Raw genomic sequence first — 12959 nt, 5'->3', positions numbered from 1 at the left:
GTTTTAAGCTCGTTGGATATATTAAGTGAAAGTATCTATGAGGTTATAATTCGATAATGAACATAATCCGATAACATCTCATACTTACTGCTATAAAGCAAAATACAATGAAAGAAAAATACAATGTCCTACAACAATAGACATAGAAGGGTTATACTTACCTAGGAAATATGTATATCATAGGGTCGATCCGGTCTTCCTGGTCTGACTCCATGTAGGCGATCACGTCCAGGCCGAAGGTCATGAACTCGCCGTCGAAGAACCGGTTCATCAGGAACATTTGCCCTGGAGAAGTCACGAATCAATAAAACTATTTCAAGTACAAGAAAAACATTCTCTGTTTAGAGCTCTAGCTACATTCTTACAAAGACACTTCAGTTGTCAAATTACGAGTGGATAATGGCCAGTGAAACTTCTGGATATGTTCTGTTTAGCTTATCTGTTTGTTACAAAGACACAATATATTTAAAAATACATAGAAAAAATATATCAGTTACTTTATCAGTAACTATCGAAACTGCGTTATTTTTTTTCAAACTAGCGATCCGCCCCGGCTTCGCCCGTGGTACATATTTACGTTTTCTCTACATAAAAACCATCCTCGTACTTCAAGGAATATAATAAAAAAAGAATTATCGAAATCGGTTCAGCCGTTCTCGAGTTATGCGCTTACCAACACATTTTGCGATTCATTTTTATATTATAGAAGATTTTATATTATAGATAATGATGCTACTTAATTTCATTACGGTTAATTCCGATGTTTCAGCTGGTTTTTACTACTATAATCACTACATAAATATACGGGCCAGATTTTCTCCTGTCCACAACAAAATTATTGAAAAAAGGCTTATTATTCAAGTCGAATTTGCTTTGAGCGGCATTTCCGTGTCCCAATAACAAAAATAAGGGCTTCACATGGAAAAACGCCGGCCACGCTGTTTTCTATCGGGCCAATAAATAAGCATTATGACCGCTGCATAACCTAGTTTTAATTTAACATTTTCATAACGTTTTAATGGGTGTTAGCTTAAAATGCATGATGTTACAATTCATGTTTATTTGTAACATCATGCAAAATGATATTTCAAAAGATTCGGTGATAATTTTACTATTATTTAAATGTAGGTTTTGAATACAATCAAACTACTACATAATTGCATTTTTGACTTGGATTGACGCAGAAGAAATTACAAGTCTCATTCCTAATTAAAAAATTGTATCGTTCGGTCAGATTATAAGATAATAAATTCATTTACAAATAGGAAACAGCATCCTCTATCGTTTCCAAAAAGCCGGATAAAAATACAACTAATTTGAACCAATGGAAGTCAATAAGTACACATTATGTTCAAAGCAAAGGTTTCATTAATTATAAACTTCACCACGCTGTTTTAATGGCCCTTGTCCGAAATCGAAACAGCGCCATCTGCCGGCACTGCGTCCTGAATTACAAACTAGTCTACGTGCGTAAATCATAACAGAGATTAGGTAAAGTAAACAAATTTAATCTTTAAGTTTGGCTATTGAAGTGGTGACTTTTGTGTGTAGGGAAAAATTATGGTTAAATTATCTACAATTTCTATTGCAGTAGGTATGAAAAATGTATACTAATATTATAAAGCTGAAGAGTTTGTTTGTTTGAACGCGCTAATCTCAGGAACTACTGGTTTGACATGAAAAATTCTTATAGCCCATTTATCGAGGAAGGCTATAGGCTATATATCATCACGCTAAGACAGGAGCGGAGCAATGCGGGTAAAAACACATTGACGCTAAAACTTTTGTATAATTTGTAAAAATATGTAAATAAATCACTAATTTGCTAGGAATTCGTTACATAAAACATAATATTTGGTTTATCGTTTCAGAAATGAATCTACCTAAGAATTAATTAAAATGTTTAATCTACGTTTATATTTTTTCTAAAAGAAAAAAGAAGAAATCTTTAATAGTTTTAAATCTGCAACATCTGTCTCCACATTTCGATTCTAAATCAAGGTAAGCAATACTCTTAAAAGCGATCTCAAATCAAAACGCCTTACACAAAAGCAGAAGCAATTTCAATCTATTCCTAAAATACCCCGATCAATACTAACTAGGCAACTTAGCACTCTATCTAGGAAATATATTTTATTAAATCCATTTAAACGAAAATGCTTGTAGCGTCACAAAAAAAAAAAAAGAATTAAAAAGGTGCATTGCGCGTTTGCCAGCTTCTATTTTCAGTGTTTTAAAAGGAATTGAATGATACAAAAGTATTCTAAAATTTGTAGGCGTTTTGTTTCGGGCTTTCACGTTTTTTGTCAGATGTGATACTTGATTGGAAGCTGTATTCTGTGAATGTTATTCTTAAGGCTGCAGTCTAGCAAAATTGCGTTTTCAACAAGTTATTTGACAATTTTTTTCCGGCTAATGAAATGATAAACTGAATTTTTTTTTCTTGTTTATCAATTAGTGTTATATACGCAATGCGCGTGAATTTTTTCACATTTATAAAGTTACTTTATGTTACCTTAATCAGGCCTTCAAGATAAGTCTCTTTCCCCCAAAGACATTTCGAGCTAAGTTTGTGCACTCACTACGTTGCAACCGATTACAATTTACACAATCTGATAAGCACATTATTATCCTTATATAGTCGTTATTAAAAACTGCTGAATACAATTGCCGAAAAACTTATGATTTTCTTAATTAGAACGTTATAAATTCATTAAATTTCCCATTTTTTGCCTTACAAAATCTATTGATAAATACTGCTAAAAGTTATTTTTTCCATTAATTTATTCGAGTTGGTTGAAGACCAATGAGTATTAATCCTTTAAAAAATTTTTTTTTGAATTTTGATAATTCTTTAAATATTAAAAAAATATTTAAAATAATTAGGAAAAATCCTAGCGAATTTCTTTAGTCGCGCTCCTTGGGCCGGAGCGTTCTGACGTGTGCTCTACGCTCGATTTTCCTTCATACCGAAGTGAAAGTTGCTCTACTTCATTAAATTTAATATTTTTGTTAATTGATTATTTTTATCTTAGTTTTGTGCAAATATTCGTATTTTTAAACATTTGATTTCGATATGGAAAATAAACGAAAAAAATACGCGTGTAACTACTAGAAAAAAAATTATCTTCGAACATAAAGTTAATGAAACCAAATAGATTGCAAAGGTGATTGGCAACAATTTCTTTATTTTACGGGGTGTCAGTAAAGGGATGTATATTTCTTTAAAACTAAAGTAAGCTCATAAATTTTCTTATACATAATATAATTTTTTTGAAGTTCCAAAAATGTTTATTTTTCGTTTGAGAAATACGAAATATAATATAAACTTGTATTGAGAACTTGAACTTCGCAAGTTCATCCGGGGAAATCCCCATACGGGGAAAATGATTTGTTTACTCCAAAATTGATCCAAGGTGTTTTAATTTTTTCTTCTAGTCATTTTCAACGTAGCGGCATGATGTTTGATTATTAATTTTGTAACTTAAATACAGGATGTTGGTTTTATATTCTGATTTTACAGACGCGCTGACAAATTTAGTCCGCCATTTCTAGTTTAGTCTACCAACTCTAAGTACCAAATATATTAAAACGAATGGATTATCATCACATCATCAAAACTCAGATGTAATGGAAGATCACAATAACATAGAAAATTCAGTGGGTGTTGAGAACTAAACAAACAGAAGTAACAGAGACGCGAAGAATAAAAAAAGAGGACGAAAACGATAATTCGTTGATGCTTTCCCTTTTCGACGTATTGTTAGGGTACATCACCAATCTGCAAAAAACAAAACTGATGATTCCCAATTGCTGATTAAAAATGAAAAACAAATAATCGACAACAGTGGTGAAAATTTGCTGATCACAATGAAACATCCTTCAGTGGTAGCAGATTTACTCATTTCAAATGTATCGGTGAACAGCGTAAAGGAGAGGAGGACAGGAAAACATTATGAATGTGGATGGTGGATTGTACTATACAGGGTGTAATCGATAAGTATGTGCAGCCTGCAGGCAATTATGACGTTATTATTGCAGGTATCAAAAAACTTAAAACTGATATCGAAATTACTTTACCTAATGAGCAAAATGACAATAATAACTTTTTAAAAGTATAACGAGAAATATCTAAAAAATTTACTTTATACACTCCCATATCAAAAAGGGAAAATGGGACTAGTAGAAGTTAAATGTCTAATTCCGGCAAGACATGAATGCGGAAGATGCGGTTAAAAAAAATTTTAATATTTGAAATACAATGCAAAAAATAACACTTTTGTCATAGATAAGAATCATGACTATTTTTTCTAAATTCAGGGACAACTAAATGTTGCAGAAGCAGAAGTCTGCTTATTTGCTGTTTGGACTGGAGTGAATAATTCGTTAAAAATAGAATATATAAAAAAGTATGTAACGTTTAGGCAAAATAAAATGATGGACCATTATCAAGATTTTACATAAATTGCCTACTGTCAGAATTGATTGATTCGAGACTTCAGCATTCGATGCCCATCAAGGACCCATCCTATATCATTCAAGCGATTGAAAAAAAAGAGATAAATCCAGTGCAACCGATAAAGCATCAGAATGCTAGCAAAAGATTTATTAGGTTTATCAATATAAATCTATATATTACACATAATATAATAAATCTATAGAAGACGCGAAGACTGACATCCGCGCGGACGGAGTCGCGGGCGGAAGCTAGTCAGAAATAATTATCTTTTGTTTTCATTTACGTATTTTTCTATTTGATAATTTTTTAACACAAACATTACATTTTTTTTATTATATACAAAATTTGTTTATCCGTTTTATTAGTTAAACTGAACAACTTTCACTAAGAAACTCAGGTCGAAAAAAATGTATAGAGTTATGCATTTTGTATGGAAAGCTTATTTTTTTTATATTTCGTCCAAATTTCTTTGTAAAAGTTGATCAGTTATATAAACATGAAGTTGAAGATATCAATAGAAAGTATTCGCAAATTTTGTGTACTGATAAAAAAAAAAATCACCCGGTGTAATTTTCACGAAAATTGTTTCAAATTGTCATTTTTGGTACTTATTACGAATATTAAATTATGCATACGAATGATTTAATTTTGAAAAATTAAGTGGAGCAACTTTCCCTTAGTACATTTGTATTATTTACATATAGGATGACAGGATGCATTTGTTTGCACTACTAGACTAAGCCCTTAATACTGAAAGATAAGGTATGTGGGTCACTCATCTTCTGGTCAATGAAATTCGATTTTATAAAACACTGATTAAGTGAAGTTTGTATCGCCTTTTAGGTATTTTTTTCAATAATTAAACCTTTATTTATACGTGTTGCTAATTTTTAGTTTGTGAAAAATTTAATTTAGCTACTTATCTGAATATAAAATTGATAAGTTACATTCCACTTGAAAACCTTTGTGTCCACAGTCCTCAAAATATTTTATCCATATTTTCCATATATCTTATTTCATCCAATTTGGAGTATTATATCCAATAAAATAAATTGTTCCTTTATTATAAACAAACAACAACCAACACAAGGTCCACCCGTACACCCGAAGGCATCATTATCAAAACATGAAAAACCTCACCAATAACATTGACAAGCGCGAGTCCCTCACACAGGTAATACCGGTACGCCCACCAGTTGTGGTACCGCAGGTTCTCCCACAGGTAGTCCAGGATGAGCTTCTTCTTCGTCTTCTTCTCTATCTCCGTGCAGACCCCTACGTCGAGGTCCATCATCAGCGCGCGGATCTTGCCCCCCTCCCAGGACTTCCATAACCAGCGTGGTGCGTAGAATAACATCGCCTGCAACAAGAAGAATATTTGTTATATCCAAATATATACTGTTTCTCATCATTTCTTAGAAAAGATGGACAGTTACAAACAACAGACATGGACAATAATTAGAAAAATACTATACAAATAAAATAATAAAATTTTACTCAAGTAACAATCTGCCCCTTATATCATTTAAATGTATTCCTTTTTCTACATTTTATTTTTATCCGTAACAAAGAGAGACATCATGTATAAGTTTTACCTGTAATTAAATTCTACTTACAGCCTTAGAGCCTCAGAGGGTAAAGCGGATCGACCCTATCTCTTATTCTACTTATAATAATCAGTCTTCAAAATATTATTAAGTGTTACAGTATACTCCACGTTCCTGTGTAAAGTTGACTTTAAAATTAAACATAATGCAGATACTATTAAAGCGATTATGCTACGAAATCTTCTTCGAAGGGGCAACGTACAAATAGTCAATCTATCATCCGAGAGACAAAGTCAAAACATGACCTCTGATATCTGATACCCACTGATACCTGATAGGTGTCACAACCCATAATCAACACTTAAAAACCCTACAAAAACACCAAGAATCCCGCATTGTTCACACAAATTAATTGTGCTCCTTGTTCCATTTCTCAAATATCTGCTGTATCACACTGAACCACATCCCATTTCATTAGTCTTACATAACCATTCATTAGTCCTAACAATGCACTATAAACGCTCGCCGACATTAAGGACCTTGTAGACTGTAGTGTGACAGCTTTCCACCGCTCTCTAGAGCTTGCTCCAGTCTCCGATACCTGTGTGTAGGGTCCTTGGGCACGTAGTCATATATCAGGCGGAAATAAAACTAGAAATTTGCTGGCTTAGAGCTGGGAAGGAGCAGCGCATGTCAAGAGCTTTTAAGCTCGTCCTGAAAGAGATTTACAGTTGGGTTTGTGCACGATGGAGGGCTTGGAATCGAGTTTATGGAATATTAATAGGGCCACTCGTAGTGTCATTATGTTCTTGTATATTTTTTGCATGGTATTCAAGGCAGAACATGTTTTGTAGATTTATAATTAATTTTGAAATAGGTGACGCAAAAGTAGTACCTCTAAATAATTTATATTTCTTCTTTTTTAGTTTAAAAAAATAGTTTTATTTATTGTAAATTAGGAGTAAAGAAACATTAAGACTGGTCATATAACATTTCATTTAATAATAAATTCAAAGTAAATGTATAAAATGGACATTTCGTTTAAATAAAAATATACTTTCCTGGTGGTCTATCTTTATCGTTAGCACGCCGTAATTGTGATATTGTAAGCAGAAAAAACTTAATACCAATGCTCATAAATATATCTAAATATATTCCAATGAAATCGCGTAAAAATACAAAGACATTGAATATTGTAATTGCAGAGCTAAGAATATTCAGACACGTTCAAAAATATAAAAAAATATAAAATATAAATATATATAATAATGTCTTTATATCCCATGAACTATATCTGATTGTGCCAAACAAACAAAAGTAAACAAGGAATAAGGAAAGTGTTGTATGTGCAACAAGTGATCGGTTTAAGCTTCAATGCGTCACTTACTCGTTCGGAAAGATAAGGCGGGGAAAATAAATTCTTCAACATTTGCTTAGTTTGTTTTTCTCACTCATGCGGTGTGAGTGAATGAAACCATTGCGTTATACATATCAATAAAATATTAATATTATAAGCCGTCATTAAGAACGTTAAAAATGTTTATCGTTTGATTTCACTAATTTTAAAACACCGCCCAGGCTACAAACAGGCCGCCTTCCTAGTTCCTTGTGTAGTTTAAAAAAATAACTGTTATCATCTTAAATCAAAAGGATATCAGTCCACCAACCCTAAATGATTAAAACTCTGCAACCATTTTTGAGTTACGAGTAGTGTATACGTAAGTAAGATAATAAAATATTATATAGATAAAGATAAATTTCGTTATAAGCCATAACACTAAAAATACTTAAAAACGCGCTTTATTCATGAACAAAACAGAAACAATATTTCCATAAGAAAAGCTAAACGATTGTAAAAAGGCAATCTAAAGTTTCCAACTTTGAGAGCATTCGCAAATTTGTTAAAAGTTAGCATGCCTACAAAACGCTAAACAAAGTACCGGAAGGCATGCGGCATTAGTTCTTAAAGGCTACGGCCAAGAGCGAGTTGGCAGCCATCCGGGTACAGGGCTGCCTCTAGTACAGAAATATTATAATCGTTTTTAGATTAAGCTACTGTTATTAATATTTTGTTTTGTACGTATCAAGATCTTTAGCGGTCTTACATATGAAGAACTAGCGGTCCGCCCCGGCTTCGCCCGTGGTACATATTTCGCAATAAAAGGTAGCCTATGTTCTTTCTCAGGGTCTAAAGATTATCTGTGCCAAATTTCATCAAAATCGGTCCAGTAGTTTATGAGCCTATTCATTACAATCAAACAAACAAACAAAGTTTTCCTCTTTATAATATTAGTGTAGATTAAGTATGACATTTGTCTATGTGAAGGAAATAATACATAATATACTCTAAAATAACTTAAACTCATATTCAAAAACTTTGTACCTATTCCTGTTAACTTTTACAGATAAATACCTAACATGTATGGGTTGGACTTCCATTGGTATTGAGAAGAATTGGCAAAAAATCGATAGTTATACTCTTAATAAAGTCAATTTGTCTCGTATACACTGCCTTTCTATCCGATTAGGCCTGTGCAGAGGATTAACTTGCATATATACTTTTGACATTCAGTTAAAAGAAAAACAATATAACAATACAACGCAAAATAATAAACAACATACTGAAATGCATTAGGCAAATCTGCAATTTAAATTATGCGCGAGACGACGAACCATTGCGAATAATATATAGATTTGGGATATTTGTTAAAACTAGCTGACCGAGCGTACCGCTACATAAATTTTCATTATAATTTTTTGTGCATTTCCAGATATTTTAATAGATATTCCATTCGGGGCACAAATCCAACAAATCAGAAAGCCGTTTATCAGCCGTTATGCATCGTAACTGTTACTGACCCAACTTTTACAAATTTACGTGTTGCCAACATAAAAGGTCCTATGTTTACAATTTGTACTAATATAAAGATATAGTTTGTTTGCGCAATCTATACGAATAATATTATAAAGCTGAAGAGTTTGTTTGAACGCGCTAATCTCGGGAACTACTGGTCCGATTTGATAAATTCTTTCGGTGTTAGATAGCCCATTTATCATCATACTAAGACCAACAGGAGCGGAGCCACGAGGAGCACAGCTAGTAGTACATAAACAGTAGGATTTTTTAGATAATCCATTTAAGGAAGAAGGCTAAATACCATCACTCGACTACCAACAGTTTCGGAGCGCTAATTAAAAATGTTTACAAAAATATTCCTTATGAGAAAAATCGAATATGAAAATGTATTTCTTACTAGTTGAGCCACGTGATTTGCAAATAACGTAACGAAATAATTAGTTCCACAAATGAGTGTGAAATTGCTACACTAAGGCGCGGGTCAAACACAAGCGGCGCGGGCGCGGGCGTGCCATAAGCGCACCTCTTGAATCTGTTTTGCACCACGTCCTTCTTATACATTTTGTATGAAAGAATTTTGGAAAGGCGACGAGGCGGCGCGCCGCGGGCGTACCGCAGGCGCGCTTCCCCCATCGCATCCAAATAGAGGTCAATTCACGGTCATACACAATCAAAAACAAATCGGGTGGTAGGAGACGGTAGCCTGTCAGTCAAAAATGTGTTCTCTCTGTGTGGAATTATATAGAGCTGCTATTACATACCCTTCTTCGTTTTATTTTTAAAGGTGAATTGAATTAATCGATGAAATGATTTACACAGGTGATGGCAGTAGGGAAAGTGAAAATGAAGAAGAGCATAATGAAAGTTCCCATGTATTTACAATGTCAGAAATAAAGATAATCCTGATTTTGATTGTGTTTTTTATTTATTTGTAATTGTAATAATATTGTGGAATGATCAGTACTGTAAATACTTTTGAACTGAGATTTTAATGATAAGATTTATATGGTTTAAATGTAAACCTGTGTTTGAAAACCATATTTTATCTATACTAATATTATAAAGAGGAAAGGTTTGTATGTATGTATGGTTTTCACGCATAAACTACTGGACCGATTTTGATGACATTTGGCACAGATAATCTTTAGACCCTGAGAAAGAACATAGGCTACCTTTTATTGCGAAATATGTACCACGGGCGAAGCCGGGGCGGACCGCTAGTACAATATAAATTTTGTGTTATTTTAACCTTCTTTTCTTCCATCATTACACCAGTACTACTTTAAAATTACTTTAAAAGTACTATAAAATTTTCCAAGTAAATTCCAACATTTCCAACAAAGATATATTTGCAATCGTGGGGTTATCCTCGCTATTTACTTACAAGGAATTATCAAAACAAAATCGTTACTTTCAAATTAATGTTAAACTCTTTTAGCACAAAAAACATAATTTTACTAAATTATGCATGAAGAAAATGCATTTAACCACTCTATATAAATATCATTTTCGGACGCCAACAGCGCGCCCGATGCGCGCCGGCAGGCGCGCCGGCAGCGCGCCCGAGGCGCGCCGGCAGGCGCGCCCGCGGTGCGCCCGATGCGCGCCGCGCCGCTTGTATATGTCCCGCGCCTAAAATGTAGGGTTTTTGTTCCTGGCACGCAAGCGGGAAGTGTGAATGAGTTATTTCGACACTTTATTAGTTATCGTGAGATTTATTCGGCTGGTAACATTGAGAATAATGTTGTACGTTGTTATTGCGTTATTGACACAGTGCACAATATAAACTCAATTTCATGGGTAAATTAATACGATTTCAATTGAAATTGCTTGGTAATGTGGAATTTTAACAACATTATTTATGCACATGCACTTTGTATTACAGAGTTTATTTGTAATGAGTTAAGGCTGCAGTCTAGCAAAATTGCGTTTTCAACAAGTTATTTGACAATTTTTTCCCGGCTAATGAAATGATAAACTGAATTTTTTTTTCTTGTTTATCAATTAGTGTTATATACGCAATGCGCGTGAATTTTTTCACATTTGTAAAGTTACTTTATGTTACCTTAATCAGGCCTTCAAGATAAGTCTCTTTCCCCCAAAGACATTTCGAGCTAAGTTTGTGCACTCACTACGTTGCAACCGATTACAATTTACACAATCTGATCAGCACATTATTATCCTTATATAGTCGTTATTAAAAACTGCTGAATACAATTGCCGAAAAACTTATGATTTTCTTAATTAGAACGTTATAAATTTATTAAATTTCCCATTTTTTGCCTTACAAAATCTATTGATAAATACTGCTAAATGTTATTTTTTCCATTAATTTATTCGAGTTGGTTGAAGACCAATGAGTATTAATCCTTTAAAAAATTTTTTTTTTGAATTTTGATAATTCTTTAAATATTAAAAAAATATTTAAAATAATTAGGAAAAATCCTAGCGAATTTCTTTAGTCGCGCTCCTTGGGCCGGAGCGTTCTGACGTGTGCTCTACGCTCGATTTTCCTTCATACCGAAGTGAAAGTTGCTCTACTTCATTAAATTTAATATTTTTGTTAATTGATTATTTTTATCTTAGTTTTGTGCAAATATTCGTATTTTTAAACATTTGATTTTGATATGGAAAATAAACGAAAAAAATACGCGTGTAACTACTAGAAAAAAAATTATCTTCGAACATAAAGTTAATGAAACCAAATAGATTTTAAAGGTGATTGGCAACAATTTCTTTATTTTACGGGGTATCAGTAAAGGGATGTATATGTCTTTAAAACTAAAGTAAGCTCATAAATTTTCTTATAATATAATTTTTTTGAAGTTCCAAAAATGTTTATTTTTCGTTTGAGAAATACGAAATATAATATAAACTTGTATTGAGAACTTGAACTTCCCAAGTTCATCCGGGGAAATCCCCATACGGGGAAAATGATTTGTTTACTCCAAAATTGATCCGAGGTGTTTTAATTTTTTCTTCTAGTCATTTTCAACGTAGCGGCATGTTGTTTGATTATTAATTTTGTAACTTAAATACAAGATGTTGGTTTTATATTCTGACAGACGCGCTGACAAATTTAGTCCGCCATTTCTAGTTTAGTCTACCAACTCTAAGTACCAATATTAAAACGAATGGATTATCATCACATCATCAAAACTCAGATGTAATGTGTTGTAATAAATTTGCGCCTTCAATAATCTGTGGTCACTTTTCATGTAATGGTAACATTTTGTATGTACTTCCTCTTCTCTGCGGACATTGCTCGTGTAACACGTATATTTTTTCATCTTAATAAAGTTTTTCTTGTAAAACGTGCACCTGGGTTTTTATTGACTATACCAACAAGATAACAACAGGTTATGGGCCCAGGCTACGAAACAAAATATAGTCAATCAGTATAAAAACCTACGAAGAAAAAGTAACAATAATTGTACCGGTCACGCCACGTGTTCTGAAGTGTAAAGATTCGTGGTAAAGTTCTTTCAACAACAATATCAGTATGTCGTCAAACACATTGGCATTAATTGAGAAATTAACAGGCCGCGATAATTACGCCACATGGCGTTTTGCTGTCCAAACATATCTTCAACACGAAGAACTGTGGGACTGCATTGTGGATGATCAGACATTGGACAAGAGAAAAGATACAAAAGCAAGATCAAAGATCATTCTTTTAGTTGATCCGGTAAATTATGTGCACATACAAGAAGCTAAAACTGCGAAAGAAGTCTGGGAAAATTTGTCTCGTGTCTTCGATGACTCCGGGCTGACACGGCGAGTTGGTCTTCTACGTGACTTATGTAACACAACGCTTGAGGGATGTCCGAACGTTGAGGAATACGTGAGTAAAATTATGACTACTGCTCATAAATTAAGAAATATTGGTTTTCAAGTAGATGATGAGTGGCTCGGCACCATGCTGCTTTCCGGTCTACCTGAAACTTATAAACCAATGATTATAGCTATAGAAAGTTCAGGCATGAAAATTTCATCAGACTCCGTCAAATCAAAATTATTACAGGATGTCAAACAATCAAATAGTGATAGAGCTTTTGCTTCAAGTCAGAGATTTAATAATAAATGTAAAAGAAAT

The 12959-nt window shown here is 33.3% G+C and overlaps 1 protein-coding gene across 2 annotated transcripts in view; it reads right to left on the bottom strand.

Annotated features, from left to right (window-relative positions):
* Nucleotides 1-12959, bottom strand: part of shakB (Innexin family member shaking B) — a 71969-nt gene that overhangs the window by 2231 nt on the left and 56779 nt on the right. For both annotated transcript variants that reach the window (XM_089712307.1, XM_089712316.1), the window contains exons 3-4: nt 5600-5819; nt 162-285 (exon numbers count right to left, since the gene is read on the bottom strand). In XM_089712307.1, the coding sequence (XP_089568433.1) occupies nt 162-285; nt 5600-5819 (344 nt within the window). The remainder of the gene's footprint in view (nt 1-161; nt 286-5599; nt 5820-12959) is intronic.

This window comes from Colias philodice, chromosome 3, assembly GCF_061535455.1.
Source record: "Colias philodice isolate Cphi_HAF_F1 chromosome 3, ilColPhil1 Martin Lab GWU primary, whole genome shotgun sequence".
Lineage (NCBI taxonomy): Eukaryota > Metazoa > Arthropoda > Insecta > Lepidoptera > Pieridae > Colias > Colias philodice.
Note: the sequence above shows the minus strand (reverse complement) of the source record. Positions and strands in the feature narration are given on the sequence as shown.